General features: G+C 59.3%; 3 protein-coding genes across 18 annotated transcripts in view; 1 reads left to right on the forward strand and 2 right to left on the reverse strand.

The window, feature by feature from the left end:
• CHD5 (chromodomain helicase DNA binding protein 5) overlaps nt 1-15,094 on the reverse strand; it is a 49,245-nt gene extending 34,151 nt beyond the window's left edge. For 10 of the 12 annotated variants that reach the window (XM_062593668.1, XM_062593661.1, XM_062593662.1 and 7 more), the window contains exons 1-6: nt 14,993-15,094; nt 12,413-12,543; nt 4,190-4,369; nt 2,598-2,716; nt 1,497-1,735; nt 298-422 (exon numbers count right to left, since the gene is read on the reverse strand). In XM_062593668.1, coding sequence (XP_062449652.1) covers nt 298-422; nt 1,497-1,735; nt 2,598-2,716; nt 4,190-4,369; nt 12,413-12,543; nt 14,993-15,056 — 858 coding nt within the window. In that variant the 5' untranslated portion in view covers nt 15,057-15,094. Of the gene's footprint in view, nt 1-297; nt 423-1,496; nt 1,736-2,597; nt 2,717-4,189; nt 4,370-12,412; nt 12,544-14,992 lie in introns of those variants that run through there. The other 2 variants (XM_062593660.1, XM_062593670.1) reach the window with 2 other exon arrangements.
• Nucleotides 15,095-15,272: 178 nt separating this feature from the next.
• RPL22 (ribosomal protein L22) lies at nt 15,273-19,012 on the reverse strand. The gene is made up of 4 exons (XM_062593323.1): nt 18,906-19,012; nt 18,529-18,633; nt 16,867-16,991; nt 15,273-15,485 (listed from the first exon to the last, which is right to left on the reverse strand). Exons 1-4 carry the CDS (start codon nt 18,996-18,998, stop codon nt 15,341-15,343), a joined length of 468 nt encoding a protein of 155 aa, XP_062449307.1. The 5' UTR covers nt 18,999-19,012; the 3' UTR covers nt 15,273-15,340.
• Nucleotides 19,013-21,057: 2,045 nt separating this feature from the next.
• Nucleotides 21,058-26,614, forward strand: RNF207 (ring finger protein 207). 5 transcript variants are annotated; one of them, XM_062593656.1, is made up of 17 exons: nt 21,064-21,280; nt 21,686-21,818; nt 21,908-22,052; nt 22,125-22,206; nt 22,281-22,356; nt 22,439-22,564; nt 23,089-23,135; nt 23,227-23,299; nt 23,399-23,467; nt 23,560-23,628; nt 23,716-23,837; nt 24,777-24,966; nt 25,059-25,244; nt 25,327-25,378; nt 25,503-25,597; nt 25,683-25,775; nt 26,358-26,614. In XM_062593656.1, the coding sequence occupies exons 1-17, from the start codon at nt 21,090-21,092 to the stop codon at nt 26,442-26,444; spliced, it is 1,836 nt and encodes a 611-aa protein (XP_062449640.1). In that variant the 5' UTR covers nt 21,064-21,089; the 3' UTR covers nt 26,445-26,614. The 5 variants fall into 5 exon arrangements, with proteins under 5 accessions (XP_062449641.1, XP_062449640.1, XP_062449638.1 ...); XM_062593653.1 differs by having other exon boundaries at nt 21,066-21,280; nt 25,143-25,244; nt 25,480-25,597; XM_062593652.1 differs by having other exon boundaries at nt 21,067-21,280; nt 25,480-25,597.
• The last annotated feature ends 1 nt before the right edge of the window (nt 26,615 follows it).

The raw sequence follows: 26,615 nt of genomic DNA on the forward strand, positions 1-26,615 counted from the left end.
TTGTCACCTCCCTTGGATGAGACGGCCCATCATGCAGAGGGCCAGTGAGGGAAAGATGCACCCCTAAGGCTGGAGGACACAGGCAATGCAGAGATTTGTGATACTCATTCTCTCTAGCAGGTGAATGTCATTGCAAGAGGAATAAACGAGTTGGCAGGCACAATCCAATCCTGCGTGAGAAACATGCATTTGCCTGCATGAGGGAGATTTGAAGGGGAAGGGGGCTTGTCTTGCCATCTTCCTGCCACACACCCTCGATCCCAGTACCCAGCGCAGAAGGAGGTAGTGCACACTTACAGAAGAGCTCTTTTTCCTTTTGCTGGGGATCCCTCCAAACCGGAACTTCAACCCTGCCATCTTTTTTCCCTTTCCCTTTTTCTTCCCATCTTTGGAGCCCTTGATTTTCTTCCGCACACCTGGACCTGAAAAAAGAACAGAAGACTTGCTTGGTACTCAGTTGTCCTCAGAATCACCCCGCACCCCAATTGCGGAGTTTGCATGAAGGGTGAGAAAGCTGTGGGGTCCCACAGAGCAGTGAGGTGGCGAGCATTGGCCACAGAGCACATCCTTTGGCTCAGAAAGGCAGTGCTGGAAAGCCCAGAGCCAGTGCCTGAAAAGAACCAAGAATCCGGAGGATGGCTTGTCTTGGGAGGAAAGCATCTGCCCAGGAAAGGGACTGCAGCTCACAGCCCACAGCGCTGAGAGTACCACAGAATTAGCCTCTTAGGTCTGCAAAGTAGAGAGAAGGCAGCTCTCTCCTCCCAGGGACAGCCAAGGAAAGGCAGGAATGCTGCACTAAGCCAACAGAGTGGGAAGGCTGCTGCAAGCTGCACTCTTGGTTAACTGCCAGTTCTGAGCTGCTTGTTCAAAACCTCTTGTGGCATCAGGAATTGATGACTGCATAACTGGAACAGAAACACTCCTGAGAAACAGAAGCGCAAACAACAGGAGATCCCTCCCTTTCCCACTACTGGTCAGCTTCTGCTGCGATTCACACAGCCCCTTCTAAACATGGGGAAAACAGCAAGAATTTGCTGTCAGAAACAATTTATAGTACGAGACTCATTTCAACACAAGTAAGACTATTTCCATAGGAGCCACTGCCAATTTAGATGTTTATCTCATTGTTTGCAAATCCTCATTTCCTTGAGGACAACCACCTTGCACCCACCTGATAGGAAACTGAATTCTTTCAAAAAAGAACTGCAGCCTTACTGTGAGTGTTCTTCAGTCAGCGAAGTCCTCGCTGTCTTAGAAAAGAACCACCAGGCTGCACTGCCAAATGGTGCGTATTCATCTGGACAGAGCACACCTGCCTTGCCCTGGCCTCGCTACTCCAATTTACTGAACCACGTCTCCAGCCTGGAGATGCTTTGCCATCGTTGCTAGCCTGAAGACGTGTCTAGCTTTGCACACTCAGCAGGGCCCAGCAGCTGGACAGGATTTTGCAGGTGAGTGTGACCCCCTCGCTGAGCTCACCATTGCTTGGCACCTACCTTTGCCCTCCTTGGTCTTAGCTTTCCTGATGACAGCGGGCAAGGCACACTGTGGAGGGCTGGCAGCGAGCGGGGGGGCAATAGTGACAGTCTCCACAGCTGCAGCTACTGCTGCGGCCGCCGCTGCTGCCGAGCTGCCCTTGAACGGGTTGTTGGCACTGAACTCTCGCCATTTGGCACCAAGCACAGTCATCATCTTGGACATAGGGATCTTGGGATTCTTCCTGGCTATTAGAGGCCTGAAGGGCAGCAGAGAGGGAAAACAATGAGTTAACAGAAACTTTGCTGTGTGCCTGCTCCTGCTTATCACATGCTGTAGAAAGGTATTGCAGCTCATCAAATGAATCAGTGATCAGTGCCTCCTAGCAGCAGGTTAGTACAGTTCATTGGCACCAGCTGCACTGGAAAACTGAAACAGCAGAAACCAGAGTTTTCTTCGAAAAAAAAATTGCATAAGGAGAAACACTGAAACCTTCTCAGCGACTGTTTCCCCTGAAGTACGTGTTGAGTTTTGAATGGCTCACAACATAAAGTATTGCTATCGTTACTCACTTTTTCAAAGAATTTTTTCAAATAAATGCACAAAAATAGGATTTTGGGGAGAAGAAGAGGAAAGAGAAATATTTCTGCTGTTTTCTTGTCAAGCCTACAAACAAAACTGGGTCCTGAGTACTGTTTCTTCTAGTCACATAGGGAGCAGCAGCAAGGAGCTCACGATGCATTAGACTATCAGCTGTAAAGTCTTACAGAGTTCATTAGAGCTAGAGGCAGTTATTAATGCCGTAGCAGCAACACAGGTAGGTCACTCTCTCTTATTTCTGGTGCCAAAGCGCCCAGGAGTCATGCCACGACTGCTTGCACTCACCCCAGGGCCAAAAAGCACCTTTTGGGGAGGAAACTACCCTTGTGAACAGAACTCCCTGTACATCAGACTGCTGGATCTGAGGACAGCTCCTCACACCAGGTCCCCAGTCGACATTTTCAGGGCACGTGCTTTCAGGGGCCCAGCAGAACTTCCCTTACAGGTTTACCACCTTGACTGAGCAAAGACCAAATCTCAAACACTACACAGGTCCACAGCCAGACCTTACAGTTTCCTACCTGAGAAACTGACTGAAAGCCTTGTAATTAGTCAGAGTATGATAGTCTTCTTCTGAAAAAATGTAATCTACATCATCCAGGCCCCATTCTTCCATTAGCTGAGCAGAGCTCTTGGGCTCCTATAGATTTACAAAGAGACATTATTAACGTAAACAACTGAGACTCTCTAAACAAGCAGTGCGAGGCTATATCCATTGTATACTCTGCACCAAGTGTTCTGCCTAGGTAGCAATACATGGGATTTTCTTCTGCAATTTCAAGACAGAGTATGCACAAGTGCTTAGAAAACTAATGCTTCATATACTACCAAGAAGCAAATGAATGCAGCACCTTTCGAATGCTTCCCTAACCATGCAAAACAGGGCAAAGCCTTCGTGGTTTCTTATCTCCAAAGAGCACGATTTCTGCTTGCACATAAAACAAATAATATGGAAATACAACACTTGATTTGCCAGTAAAAAGGCAAGCCCGTGTTTGTGACCCTCTTATGAGAGGCCTTCTCATGCTGGGATGCTGCTGGAATTACAGACATGGTACTGTTTAAAAAACAAAACCCACCACAACCTCAGTGTTATTATGGATGCTTTTTCGTTTGCTTTAAATAAAATAAACAAATAAATCATTACTTTCAATAGCATTGCTGGCAACTGTATATCAAACATCTCCTGAGACCAGCAATGACAGAAAATCAGGCAATATGGCTGGAATGAAACAGGCCAGTGGAGTTTCAAAACTCCACTTTTTGTACAGAAAAAAGCGGAGTGAAAGCAGAGATTCCAGAACATTAAAACTTTTTTGAATTTTTTTTGTGCACCACATCTTGATCTTTCATTTTCTGCAAATTTTGATAACATTGTGTATTTCTTTCTTTCCACTTTTTGGTCTAACTGTAAAGTAGTTTATATTTTGAAATCACAAAGTTTTCCAAATACAATTTTCAGTTCAATCCCAGTCACATTCAAACTAGTGCAGCAGCACGCTCAGTTCACCATGTAGCTCCTGGAGCACGTGCAAGCAAGGATGCTCCACATCCTGAAATATCAAATCCCAGAATGCAAACATGGGTGAGAGTTTGCAGCATTAATCTCTTCCTCGTCAAACCTAGGAAAAGCTTCTCAGGAAACCCCCAGCCCACCTTTTCTAAAAGCAAGCTGCATGGAACCGATCTGCCACTATCTGTTCTCATGTTTAGGGAACAGATACGATGAATCTCTGTTACTCAAAAGATGTGGGCAGACAATCCAAGCAATCAAGTTGCCTCAGTTTAAGAAGTTACTGTTTGTTATCTGCTGCCTGGGATCTCAGCCAATGTAAAACACACCGGCTTAAATCGTGAGGAAAAGGAGAGTTAGGACTTGTGAGGGCACATCAGCAAGCAGTTAAATCGGTAAGCCCACTGGTTAGCACTTTGCTCACACTGCCATGATTTAAACAAATGCAATTTATTTGTAAGTGCAACCGTGAATGACCAGAACACACAACTCACACAGTGACTCACTGAATGTGGTAACTCAAAACATTGGCAGGGATCTAGCCATACTCTGAGATTCCCATTCTCTAGCACTAGCTCCAGGTAAACACATCTTTGGTACCTTTAAACCTCCGTCCTCGTTATCATCCTCCTCTTCATCCTTCTTTTTCCGTTTCGGTTTTTTCTCTTTCTTTTCTTTCAGTTTTTTCTTCTTCTTTTTGTTGGGAGAATAGTCACTGCCTTCACTCTCCGACTTCTCCTCTATCTCCTCTTCGTTGTCTGATAATTCATCATTGCTCCCCTAAAACAGAAAATGATGACGGAGAAAGAGCAAGACCTACCTTTCCTCAGCTTCCCTCAAACAAACCTTCTCAGACAGCAGGAACCAAACTGCTGTCAACAGCCAAAATCAACATTCAGCTGCTGCTCCACTGAGTGCAGTAGGAGAAAAATACCATAAAAAAAGCAGATCTGGAAGCTATGACAAGCAACTGACCACGGAAGAGACAGAAAAGAAATCTTTGTTTTAACTGGAGCTGTGGCTTCAAGGAAGTTCTGCAATCTCTGTTCAGTCTTGTGCCTCAAGTCCCCACCCGTATAATGGAGACATTCTTCTTTATAGGGAGACATTCCCTCTCTCCTTTCCAGGAGCACTAGAAATGCATCAGACAATACAAGGTACTCTAGGCCCCTGGGAATCACCAGGAAAAAGAGAAAAGAAAAAAAAACAGAGAGAGAGAGAGAGAGAGAGAAACAGGAGAAGGTAATGCAATACAGATGAAATTACATTTGAGAAAAGCTTGCCTAATCCAAAATATATATAATAACTCTTTATGCTTTTGTCTCATGACTTGGGCTACAGTATGCGTGTCAAGGAGGACAAGAAAAGCCATATTTTGCCACAGTCGTGCAAATGGATGTTTATTCTGCCTCCATATTGTAACATGCTTCTTTAAAGGTGCCCCGATGCTGTAAAACCGTAGCACTGACGCACCACTCCGACAAGTGGTGGCATAAAACAGAAAAGCAAGAGACAGCAAGCCAAGAGCAGTAACTGAATGTATATATTAATAACAGTTGTATAGTAAACAAAACTGCAGCACCTCTGAGAAGCAGCTAATTGCTCTGCTGAAAGATCCTAAATTTTCAGGTAGGTAACATTTGAGATTGGCATAACACATAGTAACTTCTGATGTTCTGCTCTGGGTTTGCTTATAGCTTTCCATGAATAAAGGAGTATTCCTATATGCGGTGTGAACAAATTAAAAAAAAAAAAAAAAAAAAAAAAAAAAAAGTAGAGGGGAAGGAAAAGAATATATTTTTAGTTATATGCATATCTTCCAGCTTACCAGACAAGATACTGTGCTAGAGTATCGCTTAGTTGCTGTTTCATTTTTCTGTCAGCTGGACACTACGTGCTGTATTAGAACTGTGTGACTACAGGAGGAATTCACCCGTCACATAATGCAGCTCTAGTCCTAGTGGTTGTTCAGAGTCTTAAAAGGGACACGAGAGCAGAACAAGGCTCAGGATTGAATCAGTCAAGGTTCCTCAAGTTCCTAATTCTCACAGCCCCTCACTTCCAGAGGTTGTCCAACACACAAAACCTCTCCTGCGGCTCTTGGTGACACACAGCTCCTTCCAGGTGAGCTGCACGTCTGCAGCAAGGCGAGGCAGCCCCTCCAGGAAGGCCAGAGCCTTGCTGGGGGGCTGGCAGGTGAGGTCTGCTTCCCCGCAGTCAGATCAAGTGCAGCAGAGACTGCTGGGGCAGAGTCGAGGATCCTTCCTCAGAGAGGAACTGCGACCTGCTGCACCACTCCGACAGCGAACACACTGCCGCTGTGCTGGAAACCGCCGCCTGCTCGGCGACAGAGCACCCGGGTGCCGAGAGGGCTGCGGAAGGAGGCGGGCGGCGCGGCTCGGGCGCCGGCTCCGGGCCAGCACCGCGGCCAGCGCCCGCCCGCCGCGCCGGGGCCCGGGCCGGCACCGCGGCCAGCGCCCGCCCGCCGCGCCGGGGCCCGGGCCGGCACCGCGGCCAGCGCCCGCCCGCCGCGCCGGGGCCCGGGCCGGCACCGCGGCCAGCGCCCGCCCGCCGCGCCGGGGCCCGGGCCGGCACCGCGGCCAGCGCCCGCCCGCCGCGCCGGGGCCCGGGCCGGCACCGCGGCCAGCGCCCGCCCGCCGCGCCGGGGCCCGGGCCGGCACCGCGGCCAGCGCCCGCCCGCCGCGCCGGGGCCCGGGCCGGCACCGCGGCCAGCGCCCGCCCGCCGCGCCGGGGCCCGGGCCGGCACCGCGGCCAGCGCCCGCCCGCCGCGCCGGGGCCCGGGCCGGCACCGCGGCCAGCGCCCGCCCGCCGCGCCGGGGCCCGGGCCGGCACCGCGGCCAGCGCCCGCCCGCCGCGCCGGGGCCCGGGCCGGCACCGCGGCCAGCGCCCGCCCGCCGCGCCGGGGCCCGGGCCGGCACCGCGGCCAGCGCCCGCCCGCCGCGCCGGGGCCCGGGCCGGCACCGCGGCCAGCGCCCGCCCGCCGCGCCGGGGCCCGGGCCGGCACCGCGGCCAGCGCCCGGGCCAGCACCGCGGCCAGCGCCCGCCCGCCGCACACAAGCGGCCCCACCGCTTTTAAGGGCCGCCACCGGCCGCGGGAAGTCTGCTCTGCGCGAGGCCATTTCCCTTGAATGTTCCAGCCTCGCTGCCTGAAAGAGCAGCCCTACGCCGTGACCGCCAGCCTGCAGCCTGTTGCCACCCCGTGACAGCCAGCCGGCTGCTGCCTTTACCTGCCAAGTCATCTCCATGTCTTTCCCTGCTCTGGGGAACTCCCAACTTGTCTAGCATCACAGCCACATCAGCCTTCATTTCTTTTAATGCACAAGATCAACCGCCCTTACTACAGAGGAGCATTTTTGTTCAGCAATCATTACTGATTTCTGGTCCTTCTTGCTTCAGGAAAAAAAAAAAAAAAAAAAAAAAAAGAATAGAAAAAAGAAGAGAGCCTTTCACCAGTGTTATAAACAGTTATAATTTAGCACTGAATAATTGGTTACCATGGTAACTACTGCAGTACAGGTTGAAATTTCCCCTCTCTCTGCCTCCCTGTCTGACAAGGACCTTCATCTACATATGCTCAGATTCAAACTGCAGGCTGGCTATTTTATGCAGATTTTCCTCCAGGCTTGCAGTACCAGCTCTAGCACCAGAGCTTCAGCGAGCACTGCCACAAATGCGTTAGGATGCAGCTGATGCAAATGAATTCCCATAAAACCACAATGTGGCAGCACTCCTGCTACAGTGCTCCACTGACAAAAGCAGAGGTGGATTTCAGAGCGCGGAAGCCCTGGTTCTAGGCACTGGCAGGACATCACAGATCACAGTTAATTCCCAACACTCCCTTCTTTTAAAAAGGGTCAAGTCCACATACTCTACAAACTCTGAGAAGGAGCTTACGAGAACAAAGCCCGGTTCAAGGATCCTCTTCCTAACTGTTCTCTCTTCCTCCCAAAATGCAGCTCTTGTGCTGGCCAGAAACCCAGCTCCGTGCCTACTGACAGCTACAGCCCTAACTTTCTGCTGGCTTAGACAAAACACCGATCAGTCTCCAACACAGGCAGAATCAAATTTCATTAACACTGCCCACACAAGGCATTAATAAAAAAAAAAAAAAAAAAAAAAAAGTTGATGCTCATCGAATTATTTTCTCCCTACTACCAATAATCAAGCAGTCAGACACCGCACAAGCTGCACGTGTCACTCCCTTAGTCTCAGGCAGAGTAACTTTAACAAAATTGTCAGAGCCGAAAATATCACAGCCTTTTATTTTATTTTGCCCCTCACAGAAAAGCAGCACGTGAAAAAATGATTCCCCCATTGGAAAAGCACAGGGAGTCAGACAACCCGAGATAGCTTTGCATGATACCTGCAGAAGGAGAAAAACATTACCATGACCGTGAGGAAAGACAAAAAGGCTTCTCCTGGGCTATGACTTCCACTCAAAGACTGTCAGACAATACAGTGTAGGACCGAATCAGCTTTCTTTATTTAAAGAGCTCATTATGCCCCCGTCAGTAGAAAAAAAAATGGGTTTTAATGTGCTACCTTGCCTAGACAATCTGTTTTTACAAATCCCACGGGGAATGGCAGTGGATGACTAGAAGAGAACAGCATCATTTATCCCACGTTTGGCAATGAAAGGGGTGGGGATGCTTCTAGTTGTGCTGGATGGGTATATTTTACGCACATTTCCACGCACAAATTTACTGGAGCAAAGGGATGGGAACAAATTTGAGGAACTTGAGTGCTTCACCCTTCCTTAACAGCAGCGCATCTGGACCAAAACAGACCCAGCACAGGCAAGCTTTGACCATACACTGGAAGCAAGCTCTGCAAGGCTGGCAGCAGCCAAGCAGCATGCTGCCGTACCAGGCTCTCCGCACGCACACCGCAAGATGTCTGCTCAAGTCTTCACGACCACGTGCCATTTCCCAAGGACGGGAGACCACAACGCACAAGCCTCTATCGTACATTGTGGGCAGCACAGCCGTATTTTGGCACCACAGCTGTGTCTGTCTTCAGAAGTCCCCAATCACAAAGCACGTGCATCACCTGCTTAAGCTTTCTTACCAGGTAATGGACTCCGAACATATTCTCAAGAAGACTCAATCCTTCTGCAAAGCATGGGAGAACACACACACGCACCCATGAAAGACTATGCAGAATCAGCACAACTCTACCGGAGCTGAAGTTCTTCCCCTTCAAGGGCACGTGCAGGACTGAGCTTTGGAACAAACAGATCCCACATTAGAGACTCCCTAAGCAGCTAGGATTCCTAACACAGCCTCATCTAACATATAAATTACTAGTAATCTCACTTGTAGCAAACTGTAGTAATACAGTGCAATAGCTGGATGTGGGAAAAAAAATAGCGCTGCACAGATCAGGAAGGGAGCAGCAAACAGGAAAAAAAATCAAGCCAGCAGTGCAGGCAAATGGGAAACACTGAAATGCAAAAGGAAGTCTCTTACTGTCAGCAGGTTGGTATCTTGGCACCTGGATCTGTGGTTACTTTAGCCGCTAAATTAGGGAGAGCAATTATTTGGGTGCTTTTCAGAGCTCAGAACAAACCATGCAAAACGCACCACCGGTACAAAAGAGTTGGTCGGAGCTGTCCTTTCTCTGCCCCATCGGGTTTTCTTCTGCATTCTGCCTGCTTAGGAGGCCATCACTCTTCCACCACAGCACATGCATTCCCCTGCAAGGCTGGGCAGCCCTAGGGAACAGAGCCTGCACCTCCACCCACACCCAGGGGCCTCACAAGAGAGCTGCTAGAAACTGAGAGCGTGCATAGGCCCCCGATGCCCAGCCTGGGCATATTTCAGTAGAGCACCCTGCTCTTCAGTGGGCAACCTCAGCTGAAATTAAAGCAGAGCCAAACCAAGCCAAGTTCTTCTTGCCCTGGATGCTTCGGAGCTGTGTTCATTTGTGCCTTCCCTTTCAGCTGGCAGTTTCTGATTTTCCTCATCGCCCTCCTCCAAGATCTCAAACTGACAGCCAGAAAGGGCACCGGAGCCACCTCAGTTGCCTCGCTCCTGCCTCTAAGGGAGTGCCTGCTGGTGTAGCACCTGCAGATCCTCACCTGCCGCACAGGCAGGCGATCCCCGCTGGCACCCACAGTGTGCAGCCACAGTGGGTCTGCAAGCCCAGCAGCCCTACATGAATAAGCCCAGCTTGCACAAACGTGTGCCACGTCCCTTAGCCAGGCAGAGGCAAAAGGAAAGGTGCCTTGTACCCCTACTGAGAGGCAAAGTCTGCCCTCCACGCTGCAGCAGCAGGGAACAGAGAGGCAGCCGTGCTTAGGGCATAACAGCCACCCTGCCACCTGAGCTGGGACATGCAGGAGAGCCCTGGGGTTAAAAACGGGCGAAGGCTAACGGATCATCCATGTGATACGGGACTCAGTGACATGACATCTTGTCTTTGCATTCTTAAAGAAGCCAAAAGTCCTTCCATGTGCAAGACCCTGAAAAGCTTCCACTCTGTGTCTTGCTTATAAATTGCCCTAGACAAGTAAAGCTAACACTTATCTCCAGAGGAACCCTCATCCTTGCACTGGTCACACTTCCAACGTGTTGGTTTATATTTCTGTTGACAGACAGGAGCCGTAGATGACGTATCGGTGCAGCGTGTGCCAGGAAGGTTTACTGTCCACAACCAGAGACAACTGTAAAGGAGGTGCTGCACTGCAGTGTGTGCAACCCTGGCAGGAGGCCTTTAACAAACAGGTAAGGATGTTACCATCCCATATACTGACAGATGCACTATAGACTGAAGAGGAGCCTGAGCACTGTGCTGGTAAGGAGAAGTGGGCACAGCATCATCGCAACCTAATGTGAGCAGCTGGGATACTGCAAGTCCCACGTTCATCAGCACAAAAGCCTATTTTGCAAACAAAGCAAAACATCTGCCTGCACATCTCCTACTGGTTCTGCCTCTTTCGGATCGTCTCACTGAAGATCGGGGGAGATCCTCCTCATGCTTGCAATTCACTCTGTTTACAAGGTCTAACTGCCAGCTCAACATCCGATGTGTAAAGTGTGGGATAAGGAATTTAGAACAGGGAGAGCAAGATTATTCGCACACCCCTGACAAGATTAAGGACTGTCAGTAATACTTATCACACAAGTCCTGAGCATTAAAGGAGACCTATTAGAAAGAACAGATCCTCAGAACGCTGACAACTGGAAAGTGGAAGGCTTAGAACATACACTTCTTCTGCTCGTCTTCCGTTACGTCACTGTCACATCAATGTCACGTTTGACGGCAGAAGCCGTATTCTTGGCACGGCACTGAGGGGCACAAACATACAGAAGCACTAGAAGATAACTGTCCTGCAAACGGTCATTGAGGAAGAAGAGTAACTGTCTGCTACTCTCCTGAAACACGCCCTGAGGACCCCCAACAACCTAACGGAGTGAGAACTGTGCAGCCACTTTGTCCACACCAGCACCTAGCTCTGCAACCACTTCAAAGCACATCCTTCGAAAGGAGCCTAAGCCCAGGAGTCTCTCTGAAAAGCACAAACACGCACAGTCTCCTGCTCCTGACACACAACACATTCTGCAGGAGACGCTCCCAGAGCAATTGCCCTCCTAGCATGCCAGGGCGCCTCACCATATGCCTTGTCAAAGGCGTTGCCCACAGCCAGCAACCCCAGAGGCGTCTCAGAGGGGCATGTCTGCTTCCTCCCACCTCCCCTACCACTCAACACCTCCCCAGATGGGCCTCGCAGTTGCATTGCTTCAGAAAATACCAACTGACATTGCTTTCCCATCTAACACTTAGAAATTACTAGTAAGACATACTTCCTGGAGTGAACAAGTCTTTCCCAAATCCAGTTCCAGGGCAATCTTCTTCACCCTTGACTAAGCTGGCTAGAAAGATGGGTCCATCTTAAGGCTAAGTGAAATGAAGGCTAAGCTCCAATCTGATTTCTTGTACAACGGAAATTTTCATACCATTTGTTTCTTCCTTTGGACAATACGTTTGACAAATTAAAGGTCTCCACCATTTCAAAAACAAAAACGTAAAGCTAAATTAGGATCTTTCAGTTGTAATCGTTATACGAAGCAAAGAGCTGACAGCACACAAGAAACTGTAGCTGCTACATCTCAAGAATTAAAATCCTAAGCCACCCAGCTAGGATCGAGTGAAAAGCATCCTTAAGAAAGGATACACCCTCCCAGTTTCCCCACATCAGGTGAGAAGATCCCAGGGAGACAAAGAGAAAATGAGAGTTTTCAACTCTTCCCATCTAAGTTAAAGTGTCTCGATCCACACCCGCCAGCCAGTCTCAGACAGCGGTATTCCAAGGTCAGAGACCACAATATCTATGTCGTCAGACTGGCTGCATGGCTCGTGTCTGAGAGCTCCCGGGTGTAACAGGGCATTAACATCCTCAGATTTACATTACAGACCCTTTCCTCTCCGCGCATGAGCCAATTAGCTTTCACTGGCTCTCCCAACAGGCAGGTAGCGCTATCCTGAATTTACTGAGAGGAAATGAAAGCACTGAAGCAAACACCATGACAACAGAGCACGAGAGCTGTGTAAGAGCTGCTCGGGTCCTGGCTTTCAACCTTCTGCCAAGGTCGGGGGAGCGCCCAGTCACCAGAGAACCACGTACCAGGAAGCGACGGGCCTCGCATCCACCTGTTGCATCCTTACAAATGCCTGGCCTTTTTCAGCCGCAGGCCTCTGAGCGGTGCTTGCCCACAGCTACTATCACTCTCTCGAGCAGTCTGCATCTATGCCAAACCTAACAGGACCCCCTCAGCCTCATTTCAGAGCATGCAGCATTACCTCTTTCTTCCTCCTCTTGATTTTGGAAGCCTTACTGTCTTTCAGCCTCTTGGATTTCTTTTTTTTCTGCACAGCAACTTGTTCTTCTGGGTAAAACTCATCCAGTCCTTCCAGCACCCCATCATCTTCTTCTGAGGACAAAAGGGACAACTTACTCGGATGGATTTCACACATGGGCAGGACACAGCATTCACATTTACCTCCTCAGACGAGCATATCCGAGCAGCTCATCAGGCCCCAAGATGCAGAGCTGCACACCCAAGTGGTAACACAGCCTCCCCCAGACAACCCAGTGCTGCGCACGCAGCAAGCCAGCATCTAATCCCCTACTGCCCCCTCAAGAAAAGCCTTGAGAAACGACTGTACAGGAATACTTGCATTTGTACTTCTCACTGTCAGTTCCTCCCTCCCATTGTGCATAAACTAGTACCAGTGGTTTACGGCAAACAGCATTTTGCCAGAGCAAACAGCTTGCCATGCTTGGCACACACATCTGTGAGCACAGAGAACTCTGTGGTGCTCTGCTGACAGCTGCAGAGATCTCCCTCAGGAACAGGAACAAACCTTCGAGAGGGCTGCAAAAAGCTGCTTTCAGAGACGTGGTCAGTGGTGGTGTCTTCCAGTGCAGGAGATACAGACTCGTCCAATGACTCCTTTCTTCAGGCCATTTGGGAAGAAAGGAGGCATTTGGAGGCCCTAGACTAGGATTTCCTACAGGAGGCAGGAACAGCAGCAGCGCACACAGTTATTTAAATTCAGAAGGTACAACTGGACCTGGACAGTCCACTTCTTAGCGGTGAAATGTCGTGTTAGAGGAACAACGCAGGGGACACCTGCCACTGCAGCAGGAGCCCAGGGTCTAACTCTGCAGCCCAGAGCAAAAGGCAGTCTGTTCTTCTCCCCAGTGACCAACCCACAGAAACCCTCAGCCTGGCCTGCTTTGAAACCAGGATCCTTCACGTGAGCTGAGGAACTGTTCCCTGCTGAGACAGGAGCATCAGGATGCCCTAAGGTGCTGCCTGCTATTACTGACTTGGGCCAGTAGGTAATCAGGAAGCATTAAGCTTTTTATCTTTTACCTTTTAGACTTCCAAATAAAGCCCATTAGAACTGATGCAGATAAAGGCAAATGAGAGAGAGAGAGGTAGGCTGCATCTCCTCCAGCAACCTCCTCCGCCCACACGCCACGTGCAGAACAAAGATGAAGCCTCGTGCAGAAGGGGCGATGGCACGGTCCACTGGAGGTCTGCCGTGGCTCCACGCTCAGGGCCACGCACGCTCGCTGGCGGCTCCCGCCGCTGGACCACGGCGGCCCGGCCAAGCGCCGCACAGCACAGCTAGCTCAGGGGCCCGGCCCTGCGCCTCATCTCTGCCACTCCCTGCCGGCGCAGAGAAGCCAGGCCTACGCTTTTCTTTTCCTGTCATCATTATCTCCCCAAAAGCAAAGCTATTGCTGACGAGTCCCAGCATTTTGTCAAATTGTCGCATTTCCTTAAAATCTAGTTCAGTATTTGATTCCTTCATTTACTTTCCAAATTTCTAAACTTACATGGTAAAAATAGTTCCATTTCATAAGACCAGACATTTTTTTTCCAGCCTCCAGTGACAGCAGTTTAGGCTCTGCCACGACAAGCACCTTTGCTCCATCTCAGTGGGGCGTGTTGGGAACTGAAGGAGCCACGCAGGCAAGGAGCACACCTCCCCCACCTCCAACAGGACCACACTCATCTCCTCTAAGCAGCATCAGAATGGAGTTCTCAGCATATCACTCACGTGAAGAATGATCTTTGAAAAGCTGCATTGCACCCCCAGCTGTCTTCAGAAAGACAAGGAATGTCATCTTTTAGGGGAATGGGGAAGGCCTAAAGCCCCGTGAGGAAGGATGCGGTGGCAGTTCAGAGGAAGAGCATGCGAGCACCCCACCTCTACCTTTGACTGTTGGGACAACTTGCCAACGCCAAAGGAAATCGCTTAAGCAGGTTCAAGCGCTCCTGCCTGCTCCTCTCACTAAAACACCCCCTTGCTGGAGGCCTCCTCTTCAAGGAGCAGCAATGCACACACGGGGATAAGTCAAAGGTACTACAAATACACTAATCAGGCACAAGAGAAAGAGTCCAGCAGGAGCCAAGCGAGTTGAGAAAAAGCTCTCTGCAGTGCAGACTCTGTATTTCCCTTTGAGTTTATCCCCTTCAACCTAAAAATCAGTGGCACCCACTGAAAGCGCGCTTGGTAATCCGCGGCAAAAACACGCCGCTCTGCAAAGCGCCGAGTACCTCCGCCCGAAGAGCCGCCGCCGCGGTCCGCCTGCCGACCGGCGGCGCGCAGCGCGCAGCGGGGCGGACGGCTGCGAGCAGGGGCAGCGAGCGCCGCGCACCCGCCGGCGAGTCCCGGGCGCGCTGCTCGGCGGCAGGCCCTGCAGCGCAGCGCTCCCGCGGCCCCGCCAGGCCGGAGGAGCCCCCGAGCCGCCGCCCCGGCCCGGCCCGGGGCCTCGCGGTGGCCACCGGGCTGCCCTTCTCCAAGGGGGGAGGCCCAGGGGCCTGGCCGGGCCCGCCCCGCGCCCCGCCGCCGCCCCGCCCGTACCGGACACGTCCTCCTCGTTGTCCAGGTCGCCCGGGAGCTCGTCGCCGGCCGCCGGCCCCCGCATGCCGGGCGGCGGGGGAAGCGCCGGCCCGGGCCCGCCGGGCTGCGGCAGCGGCGGGCGCGGCCGCTCCGCACCAAGATGGCGCCGCCCCGCCCCGCCCCGCGCACGCGCACGCGCAGCCGTGCGGCGCGGTGTCGCGCGCGGCGCTGCGCGGTGTCGCGCGCGGCCGTGCGGCGCGGCGCGGCCGTTACCGCGGCGACGGCGCCAACCACGGCCGGGTAACAACTTTCCCCCACGTTTTATTCAAGGAAACGTAATGTACAAAACATCGGCAAGCGGGCGCGCGTCTAGTCCTCCTCCTCCTCCTCCTCCTCGTCCTGGTTGATCTGGAAGTACCGCAGCTCGTAGCTCTCCTTGCTGTTGGCCACCACGCGCAGCCAGTCGCGCAGGTTGTTCTTCTTCAGGTACTTCTTGGTGAGGTACTTGAGGTACCTGCGGGAGGGGAGAGGCGCTCAGCGAGGGCAGCGGCGCGGCCTCTGCCTCGCCGCCTCCCCGCACACGCCGCGGGGCTCGGGGACGCCGCTGGGAGCCACGCGCCGCCCCCGCCGAGGCCCGGCCGCGGGGCCCGTCCGCCCCCGCTGCGCCCTCCGAGGCCAAGGCGGCCGCTCCGCGAGCCTCCGGGAAGGTTACAGGCACCCGACCGGGAAAGCAGGCACAGTCAGAACACAGTCAGCTTTCCCTGCTTCAGCAGGCCCAATGTTATCAACTGATTCTCAGCACGACTTATGGCTCAGACCTAAAGCTGGCAGGTGAAGACTGAACTACTAGCAGGTACCTAAGTCCTGGCAACAGCAAAAGCTGAAGGAAAAAAAACCAAAAAAACAAACCACCCAGTTCATTAAAAAGAAAAACAGGAGCAGACATCTCTTAATTCCCTAAAAAAATCCTGGCCTTTATCCTCTGATCTACAGCATAAAATTGAATTCATCAGAGCAAAATAAAGGGCAGAAGTATTAGGCAATCATAAGAACTGGGCAAACGGCAGAAGTCCAGCAGGATGAAGGCAACACGTAGTAGTGGAATTTAGAGTTTGATAAACAGCCAAGCTTTTCTACATTTGGCAGCCTTGTGGAAGCTGTTGATCCTCCACTGCTTTTCACCTCAGCTCACCTTCCAAGACAGACTTTCAACCATGTCTCTTTCTTAAAGACCACTTAGAAAGAAATTGCCGCTGTGCCCTATTTTGGGCACTGCTGTGCCCAAGCAGCATAAGTTAAAGTCAGCAGGACACAGTACAGCTATGGGCCGAGACACCTCTTCATTGGTTCCAGTGTTGCCTCACGCATCAGGGTTTTACAGAAGAGCTTCCTGTCCGGTGGCTCTGGGAGCCAGTGTTAAAAGACGCTATCTTAGAAGGTTATTCTTACCAAGCCCCACAGCTTGAGAAAATGAGCTACCTTCCAGCGACACGCAGCGTCAAGAAAGCAGGCAGGGGAGTACTCGTGCTCACCAGCTTCACCTGCCATCACAGAGGACCAGAAGTCCTCAGTATCCAAAGATTAGATAAACCGCAGACACCCAGCGCACCTTTCGTAACACCTTCCTGCCAGCCGGACTCAAGGGCACCGTTTTGAGGCCCCAGATCCCTTGCTGACACTGCCGGAACAGGACTACCCGACGTCTGCAGCGGCCGCTGCTATGAGCGGCGGCGTCGCGAGCAGCTGCCTGCGACTTCACGCCACACACTGAACATATGCCGCGTGACGGTGATTCACCCCGCTGCTGGCAGAGGACCACAGCGGCGCGCCAGAGGAACAGGCTGCGCCCCCAGCCTGCCCCGGCCAAACTGCCTGCGGGTGCCCCGTGTCCTTACCTCTTTGAAAAAGGAACCTCTGAAGTAACAGTGATCTTGCTTTTGCTCCTCTCAATGGTCACCACGCCCCCACCCAAGTTACCAGCTTTGCCGTTAACCTTGATTCTTTCCTGCAAGAACTGCTCCTGCAAGAGAAGAGTATGGCTGGTTAGTCAGGGTTGCCGGCTCCCAAGGACCAACGGGCTCCACGGCTTGTTTGACCTGAGCATTTTGACTTTTTGTTAGAACTGGGAAAGAGAAAGAGAAAGAGCGGTCACATGCGGACAAAAAGCAGAGAAAAGCTTTTTCCTTGCAGGTAGGTAAGTTTTGACCCTACAAATATGTCCTATGACTAACCCTGCTGGCTGAAACTGGCCCATTCAAACCTGCACAAAAGTAAGCTTCCAAACTGTGAAAGAACTAAATTCTTTTCTTATTTCACTAATATTTCCTGCTTCTTGAGATGACAGTAAAAACACAAGCTGTTTTACAATTCTCAAGGAGCGTTACCCAGAACCCCTTGTTTCAAACTTACACTCCTTGTATAAGGATACAGCTTCATAAGATATCCATCAGAAAGAATTCCGATGCTTACTGCTGTTCTCGCATGCCGTTTCCTAAAGCATAAAAAAACCTAACCTTCCAAGTTATGAACAACAAATATTGTTCAACAGGTAAAGAAAAAAAACAAACCAACTATAAGTTGTTTACAGAATAATAATCCTCTTATTTACATATGCTGTATTTACATTCATGCTGTTTGCTAAACAGCCTATTAGAACAGTGCGGTTAAATATGACTACTGCTTGAACAGCTGCCTCTTAAGAAGAGAGCACACGCAGAGTAAGACACAAGTTTACTTTCCAAGCAGCGTTCCTGCTTGTCAAATTACATCTTTCAATCCAAGGACACATATTCCTCTTAGGCAAAGGAATAAAGTTTAGATCAGACACAGCGGCACTTCCTAACCAGAGAGGACCTATCTCAGTTCCTTCTCGCCTCCTCCCCATAAGACATATGGGCAGGTAAGCTCTCGTCACCCTGAGTCAAGGGCTGCAGTAAAAGGGTAGCCCTTTTTTTTGTTTTTGATGATGACATAGAACACAGTGGCACTATTTTCAGCCTACTAAGAGCCTGGAAAAGCAAAAGGGGAAAAAAGGGGGGAGAAGTCAGAGTTCTCCAGATATAGGCTCATGTAGCATCACTTAGTTCAAGCTATCGATGTTAATCTAACCTTTTCAACTGAATAGTTTTTAGGGTACAAGAGGGATCCTATTACTCCTCCCAAAGAGTCAAAGTTTTGAAGAGGTACGAGTAGAACGTGAATCACGTGTTTAGGCTTGCCAGCCAGCCTGTTAGGAGGAGCGCCGCCAGCTCCAGGGTCCAGGCCAGAGGCACCAGCTCCCAGTAGCCTCCAGCACAGCAGAGACTCTGGTTGTTTTTGTTTTAAAGCACATCCCAGCAGTGCAAGCACTCCCTGGGATTCGCTCTACAGCGCACAGCCCACCCTGGCAAGGAAGGCAGAGAGCAAGGGCGGCTGGAAAAGCGAGAGCTGGGGCAGGAGGCTCCGGGGCTGCGCTTCCCAGCGGGCTCCGGGGAGCGGAGGGCAGCAGCCCGCCAGGCCGTGGCTCCGGAAAAGCGCCGAAGGGCGGCGGGGAGGCAGCGCCCGCCAGCGGCACTCACGAAGTTGGCGGCGTCCATGATGCCATCCTCCACGGGGTGCGTGCAGTCCAGGGTGAACTTCAGCACCTGCTTCTTCTTCTTGCCGCCTTTCACCGCGGGCTTTTTCTGCGGCGCGGGGAAAGAGAGAGCTGTGAGGATCGGGCTGCGGCGACCGGGGCGCGCGGCGGCCCGGCCGACGGGAAGGGCCGGGCCGGGAGGGCCGGGGCAGGGCCGGGCCGGCGCCCCGGGAGGAGGCCCGGGCCCGGGGGGGAGGGCCGCGTTCGGGCCGGGCGGGCCCGGGGGGGAGGGCCGGGCTCGGGCCGGCCCGGGGGAGGCGGCGGGGGCGGAGGGCCGGGCTGGGGGGGCGCGGGGGAGGCCCGCCGGCGGCGCGCACTCACCACGGGCGCCATGGTGGCTCCGACGAGAGGGGAGAAAAGGGAGCGCCGCGCCGCGCGCATGCGCCCAGGCGCCCTCGGGCGGCCACTGCGCATGCTCCGCCGGCCGCGCCGCCTGCGCCCACGCTGCCGCCGCCGGCCGCGCGCACATGCCGCAAGCGGCCGCGCGCCGCGCGCAGGTAGCCCAGCCGACTGCCGAGGGCGTCGATGGCTTCCGGCGGACGCCCCGCCCACGCACACCTCTGCCTTCCCCGAGATCGGATAGTCCTGTCTGGCATGCGCAGAAGGGAGCAAACGGGGGGGGCCGTGGGGGCGGTGGGCGGGGCCAAGACACCGCTCCGGGTACGGGAGGGGCTCCGAGGAGGGGGTGGGGGACCGCGCGCATGCGCACACTCCGCACCGCGCCCCTCCCACGCCCCACGCGCTGCATCGCTGCCGTGCGCGGGCGCGCGACCCGCAGCCCCGGGATATCGCTGCCCCGCGTGGGTGCGTGCCCCCCCCGGTGCCCTGCTGCCCCGCAGCCCCCCGGGCATCGCTGCCCCGCGTGGGTGCGTGCCCACCCCGGTGCCCTGCTGCCCCGCAGCCCCCCGGGCATCGCTGCCCCGCGTGGGTGCGTGCCCCCCCCGGTGCCCTGCTGCCCCGCAGCCCCCCGGGCATCGCTGCCCCGCGTGGGTGCGAGCCCCCCCCGGTGCCCTGCTGCCCCGCAGCCCCCCGGGCATCGCTGCCCCGCGTGGGTGCGAGCCCCCCCCGGTGCCCTGCTGCCCCGCAGCCCCCCGGGCATCGCTGCCCCGCGTGGGTGCGAGCCCCCCCCGGTGCCCTGCTGCCCCGCAGCCCCCCGGGCATCGCTGCCCCGCGTGGGTGCGAGCCCCCCCCGGTGCCCTGCTGCCCCGCAGCCCCCCGGGCATCGCTGCCCCGCGTGGGTGCGTGCCCCCCCCGGTGCCCTGCTGCCCCGCAGCCCCCCGGGCATCGCTGCCCCGCGTGGGTGCGAGCCCCCCCCGGTGCCCTGCTGCCCCGCAGCCCCCCGGGCATCGCTGCCCCGCGTGGGTGCGAGCCCCCCCCGGTGCCCTGCTGCCCCGCAGCCCCCCGGGCATCGCTGCCCCGCGTGGGTGCGAGCCCCCCCCGGTGCCCTGCTGCCCCGCAGCCCCCCGGGCATCGCTGCCCCGCGTGGGTGCGTGCCCCCCCCGGTGCCCTGCTGCCCCGCAGCCCCCCGGGCATCGCTGCCCCGCGTGGGTGCGAGCCCCCCCGGTGCCCTGCTGCCCCGCAGCCCCCCGGGCATCGCTGCCCCGCGTGGGTGCGAGCCCCCCCGGTGCCCTGCTGCCCCGCAGCCCCCCGGGCATCGCTGCCCCGCGTGGGTGCGAGCCCCCCCCGGTGCCCTGCTGCCCCGCAGCCCCCCGGGCATCGCTGCCCCGCGTGGGTGCGAGCCCCCCCCGGTGCCCTGCTGCCCCGCAGCCCCCCGGGCATCGCTGCCCCGCGTGGGTGCGTGCCCCCCCCGGTGCCCTGCTGCCCCGCAGCCCCCCGGGCATCGCTGCCCCGCGTGGGTGCGTGCCCCCCCCGGTGCCCTGCTGCCCCGCAGCCCCCCGGGCATCGCTGCCCCGCGTGGGTGCGTGCCCCCCCCGGTGCCCTGCTGCCCCGCAGCCCCCCGGGCATCGCTGCCCCGCGTGGGTGCGAGCCCCCCCCGGTGCCCTGCTGCCCCGCAGGCCCCCGGGCATCGCTGCCCCGCGTGGGTCCCTGCCCACCCCGGTGCCCTGCTGCCCCGCAGCCCCCCCGGGCATCGCTGCCCCGCGTGGGTCCATGCCCCCCCCGGGGCATGGCTGCCCCAGCGTGCGGCTGCCCTGCAGCCATAGCACATTGCTGCCCCGCGTGGGTGCCTGCCCCCCCAATGCCCCGCTGCCCCGCGTGGGTGCCTGCCCCCCGGTGTCCCGCCGCCCCACAGCCCCGGCGCGCGGCTGCCCTGCCCCCCGGCACCCCCTCGGGCTCTGCCCCCGCCCGCCCGGGCCGAGCGGCAGCAGCCGGCGAGCGCGGCGGTTATTTTTGGGCCGTGGCGTCGCGCCGTCGCCGCGCCGCCCGCATTGCTCTCATTCCAGCGGCGCGGCGCGGAGGCGGCGGCGAGGCGAAGGGCTCGGCGGCGGCCGGCCGCCCTCGGGGGGCCGCGCGGCGGGCGCAGCGCGCCCGGCTCCGCGCCCGCCGATGGCCGGCGGCATCTTCTCCCCGCTGGGGAGCTGCGCGGCGCTGGAGGCCGCCAGCTGCCACCCGCTGGTGTGCCTGCTCTGCCGCGAGCCCTACCAGCACCCCTGCCTGCTCGACTGCTACCACAACTTCTGCGCCGGCTGCCTGCGGGGCCGCGCCGCCGACGGGCGCCTCGCCTGCCCCCTCTGCGGGTAAGGCCCGCCGCGGCGCCGGCAGCGCGCCGCCCGCCCGGCCCGACGCCGGAGCCGCGGAGGGCGCGCGGGCGCGAACGGCGGCGCAGCCGGCGGGCGGGCGCCTGCGGGTGCAGACGCCCGGCCGCGTGCTCGTGCGTGCGCACGCGTGTGCGCGGGTGCAAGCACACGGGCACGCGGGCGCGCGGGCGCCGGCGGGTGCAAGCCGGTGAGCGCACGTGCCTGCACGCGCGTGTGTTCCTGCAGGTGCAAACCCAGCTGCGTGCTCGTGTGTGTGTGTGTGTGCACACGCTGCACGTGCAGGTGCTCGCACGCGAGCGCAGGTGCACGCGTGTGTGCGGGTGCACGTGCACGTGCCCGCCCGCCCGCGCGCAGCAGGCCACCGCGGTGACGCGGCGCCCGCAGGCACCCGTCGGTGGTGCGGGGCGGCGGCGGGCTGCCCCCCGTGGACCGGCTGCTGCAGTTCCTGGTGGACGGCGCGGCGGAGGGCGAGGAGGAGGCGCAGTGCGCCAACTGCGACCTGCGCTGCGCCAAGGCGGTGAGCGCGCGCCGGCGGCGCGGCACGGCACGGCGCGGCGCGGGGAGCCGCCTGCCCGCCCGCCGCGACGCCGCGCTCTGCCCGCGCAGGACCTCGACGCCATGTACTTCTGCAACACGTGCAGCCAGCCGCTGTGCGCCCCGTGCCGCGAGGAGACCCACCGCGCCCGCATGTTCGCCCGGCACGACGTCGTCGCCCTGGCCAAGCGCACCAAGGACGTGCACAAGAAGTGCCGTGAGTGGTGGTGGCGGCGCGGCGGCGCGGCGGCGGCGGCGCGGCCCCGCTCACGCGGCGCCTCCCCTGCAGCGCTCCACGAGGAGCCCTACATCATGTTCTCCACCGAGAAGAAGTCCATGCTGTGCATCAACTGCTTCCGCGACATGCAGGGGTAGGCGGCGCGCGGCCGGCGCCGGCGCCCGCGCCGGAGCCCGCGCCGTGCTCACGCCGCCCGCCCGCCCGCAGGGAGAGCCGCGCGCACTGCATCGACATCGAGACGGCGTACGTGCAGGGCTGCGAGAAGCTCGACCAGGCCGTCATGGTAGGCGGGGGCCGGCGGGCGCCGGCGGTGCCGGGAGCTGCCGCCGCCGCCGCGCCGTGCAGCCGCCCGCCTGCCCGCCCAGGCCGTCAAGGAGCTGCAGACGGCCACGCGCGAGGCCATCGTCCTGCTCAAGGCCATGATCGAGGAGGTGCGCAACAGCGCCAGCGAGGAGGAGACCGCCATCAGCTCCCTCTTCAGCAGCATGCAGGTGCGGCGGCGGCGGTGGCGGCGGCAGACCTGCGGCACGGCCGCTGTGCACGCAGCGGGGCCGGAGCGCGCAGCGGGGACGGGGTGCGCGGCGTCGCCACAGCGCACGTAGCACGGCCCTGGTGCACGCAGAGCAGCTGCGGTGCGCAGCGTGGCCGGGGCGCGTGGCACAGCCGGGCTACGTGGCACAGCCGGGGTGCACGGTGCGGCTGCGGTGCTCTGCGTGACCAGGGCGCGTGGCACAGCCGGGGTGCACAGTGCAGCCGGGGTGCATGTGGCACAGCCGGGGTGCACAGTGCGGCCGGGGTGCACGTGGCACAGCCAGGGTGCACAGTGCAGCCGGGGTGCATGTGGCACAGCCGGGGTGCACGGTGCGGCCACGGTGCACGTGGCACAGCCGGGGTGCACGTGGCACAGCCGGGGTGCACGGTGCGGCTGTGGTGAGCAGCGTGGCCAGGGCGCGTGGCACAGCGGGGCGCCCCGCACGGCCCCGTGCAGCCGGCCCCAGCGGCTCTGCCGCCGCAGGAGAAGCTGGCCGAGAGGAGGCAGGCGCTGCTGAAGGCGGTGCGGAGGTGAGGGCCGGGCCGGGCCGGGCCGGGCGCGGGGCCGTGCCGCGCCGCGCCATGCCGTGCCGAGCCGACGCGCCCGCCCGCCCGCCCGCAGCCAGCACGAGGAGAAGGAGAAGGCCTTCCGCGAGCAGCTCGCCCACCTCGCCGCGCTGCTGCCCACGCTGCAGGTAGGGCGGCGGCGGCGGCGGGTGCCGCAGGGCGCCGTGGGGTGCCGTGGGGCGCCCCGGGGCGCCGCGCACCCGTCTCACACGCCCGCCCCGGCGCAGGTCCACCTGGTCACCTGCTCGGCCTTCCTGAGCTCCGCCAACAAAGCCGAGTTCCTGGACCTGGGCTACGTGAGTGGGGCGGGAGGGCGCCGGGGCCTGGGCTGGGCCGTGCCGTGCCGTGCCGTGCCACGCCGCGCCGCCGACCCGCCACTCCCTTGCAGCAACTCATGGAGAGGCTGCAGAAGATCGTGAAGCTGCCCCACCGCCTGCGCCCGGCGCAGACCAGCAAGGTAGAGGCACCCGGCGCGCGGCACAGCGCGGCACGGAACGGCACGGCACGGCCGAGCCCCCGTGCCGCCCGCCTCCTCTCGCCGCAGATCAGCACCGAGTACCGGGCCGAGTTCGCCCGCTGCCTGGAGCCGCTGCTGACGCTGACGCCTCGCCGCTCCGTGGTGGGCAGCGCCGGGGCCATCGGGCCCGGCATCGCCGCCGCCAACATGTGAGGGGCCCCGGCGGCGCGTGGGGACGCGGGCCGGCGCGCTGGGGACCCCGCAGCTCTGACCCAGCGCCACCCCGGCACGGGCCCAGTGGTGCACCCAGCCATGCACCCCGCAGAGCGCCCCGCTGCCATCCCCTCCGGTGCACCCCACGATGCAGCTCCTCTGCACCCTGCGGTGCACCCGGCAACGCAGCTCCCCTGCACCCCGCAGAGCACCCCACGATGCAGCTCCCCTGCACCCCGCAGAGCACCCCGCAGCGCAGCTCCCCTGCACCCCGCGGTGCACCCGGCGATGCAGCTCCCCTGCACCGCGCCGTGCCAGAGGGGCCCCCGGCGCTGCCCTTGAGCCTGTCCCCTCGGAGGTGGCCCGGGGACAGCGCTGAGCACAGCTGTGCTGATGAACGCCAGGCGCGGTGGCTTCAAGTGACAGTTCCGGGAAGCAGGGGGGCACGTGGGGCGCGCGGCACCCCCGGCCCCGGGCTCCGTTCCCGCCGCAGCCCCGCTGGCGCCGGCCCCGGCCGAGCTCCGCTCAGCTCCGCGCCGCCCGCAGCCTCCTCGCCCCCCACTATTTTTATCAGAGTTTCAGGGAACTGCGGCGGCCGCGTTCCCTCACCCGCGATATATTTAGGCGCATTGATGTCAGAGCGGCGCGGCCGGGCTCGGCGCCGGGGGGTGCCACCGGGCGCCCGCCGCGCCGCGGGCAGAGCCACGGGCAGAGCCGCGGGCAGCGCCGGCCCGGAGCGCCGTGGCGGCGGGGAGCTGCGGTGCGGCTGAGGGGCTTCACGCTACTGCGGGGCGCGGAAGGCGTTGGGGGGCCGCGGCGCTCCCCGGGGCACGGGCCGGCCGGCGCTCGGCGCCGCGGGATGCGCGGCGCGGGATGCACGGCGCGGGGGCCCGGCGCCAGGCGTCACTGGCCGCGCCGGCCCTCCCTCCGCACAGGATCTCCGGCAGCCCCGGCTCCAAGACGCTCCTGGTGCCCGGCCGGCCGCCCGCCGCCGCCGGCACGGCCAGCAGCTCCGTGGTGCGCAAGCCGACCATGCACCGCTACATCAGCACCAAGGTCCTGCTGGCTGAGGGCGGCGAGTCACCCTTCACCCAGCACTGCCGCGACTACGAGAACACCTACCGGGTAAGGCTGCGCCCCGCGCGGGGCTCGGCGCGCGCCCGGCCGGCGCCGCGCACCCGGCACGCGCCGCCGCTGCCCCGTGCCGTGCCGCGCAGCTGCTGCAGACGGAGATCCAGAGCCTGAAGGACCAGGTGCAGGAGCTGCACCGCGACCTCACCAAGCACCACTCGCTCATCAAGACGGAGATCATGAGCGAGATCCTGCAGAAGTCGCTGCAGATGGACGTGCAGATCGCCGCCCACTACTCCTCCGTGGAGATGATGCGCAGCGTCTTCGAGGAGGTACGGCGGCGGGCGGCCGGGCGCGGGGCGGCGCAGCCGCCTCCCGCCGCACCGCGCCGCCCGGGCCCTGCTCTCCCTGCAGGTCTGGGAGGAGACGTACCAGCGGGTGGCCAACGAGCAGGAGATCTACGAAGGTAGGGCGGCGCGGCGGGCCCCGCGGTGCCCCGGCTCGCCGGCGGGCCGCTCGCGGCAGAGCCCCGGCGGCCGGCGGCACTGCGCGCTCTCGTCCGCCCAGCCCAGCTCCACGACCTGCTGCAGCTGCGGCAGGAGAACAGCTACCTGACCACCATCACCAAGCAGATCGCGCCCTACGTCCGCTCCATCGCCAAGGTGAAGGAGCGCCTGGAGCCCAGGTAAGGCGGCGGGGGCTGCGCCGCGGGGCCGCCGGGGCTGCCGGCCGGGCGGCAGCGCGGCCGCTCGCGCGCCGCCTCGCTGCAGGTTGCAGGAATGCCGGGAGCCCCGGGACGAGCGGGCCGAGACGCTGCTCCGGCTTTACGACGACAGCGCAGCGCCCAGCGAAGCGGCGCGCAGGTAGGCGACGCGCGGGCGTCCCCGCGCCCGGCCGCCGGCTTCCAGCCCCGCCGCAGCGCCGGGGCCCCGCGGGACCGTCCCCCCGGGGCCAGGGCGGCGCAAGGCAGCGCTTAGAGGAGCCTCCTGCACGCCCGGGATGGGGCTAGCGGGGAGAGGGAAGCAGCCGCGCGCCCGAGAGCGGCGGGCGGCCCCCGGCGCTGCGCGAGGGGCCTTGCCCGCCAAGGGGCCCCAGCCCGGGGGCTCTGCTCGCGCAACCGCGACGGCTCCTCGGCTGCAGCCGGGAGCCTGGGCCGCGGTTTAGGGCCAGGGGCTTTCGGGCGGACCTCGGTGCTTTAGGCAGCAGCTGCCTTGCCCGGGCCGGCACGGGAAGAGCTGTAAACGTACGTTAATACCGAGCCGTTGGAAAGGCTCACGGTCAATAAATTCGGTGCAGCCAGCACAGAAGTAGGTGTTCAGTAAGCCTGGCTGTGCCCGCGGCGGCGGCGGGCGCCCGGCCTTCCCCTCCGGGAACGGGCCGCTCGCTGAACCGGGCCGGCACCCGGCCGCTAAGGCTGCTCGGCCAAGGCGCCTTCTGCACCCTAGGAGCGAGTCGGCAGGCAGCAGCGAGGAGAGCGGCGAGAAGGCTCCGGCGAGCAAAGGGGACAACCCGCCGCTCAGCGTGGCCGCTGAAGACCCGCTCCTGAAAAACAAGGACTATTACAGGGGCAAGCAGAAAAGCGGAAGCGACAGCACCGCCCGGCAAGAGTTTGCAACTTAAAGCAGCCAAATGCCAAGAGAGTCCAATCGCTTTGTGTTCAATATAGGTAAACGTTAGCTAATTAAAGTGTATTTAACGAGGAG

This window comes from Rhea pennata, chromosome 22 (genome assembly GCF_028389875.1).
Source record: "Rhea pennata isolate bPtePen1 chromosome 22, bPtePen1.pri, whole genome shotgun sequence".
Taxonomy (NCBI): Eukaryota; Metazoa; Chordata; class Aves; order Rheiformes; family Rheidae; genus Rhea; species Rhea pennata.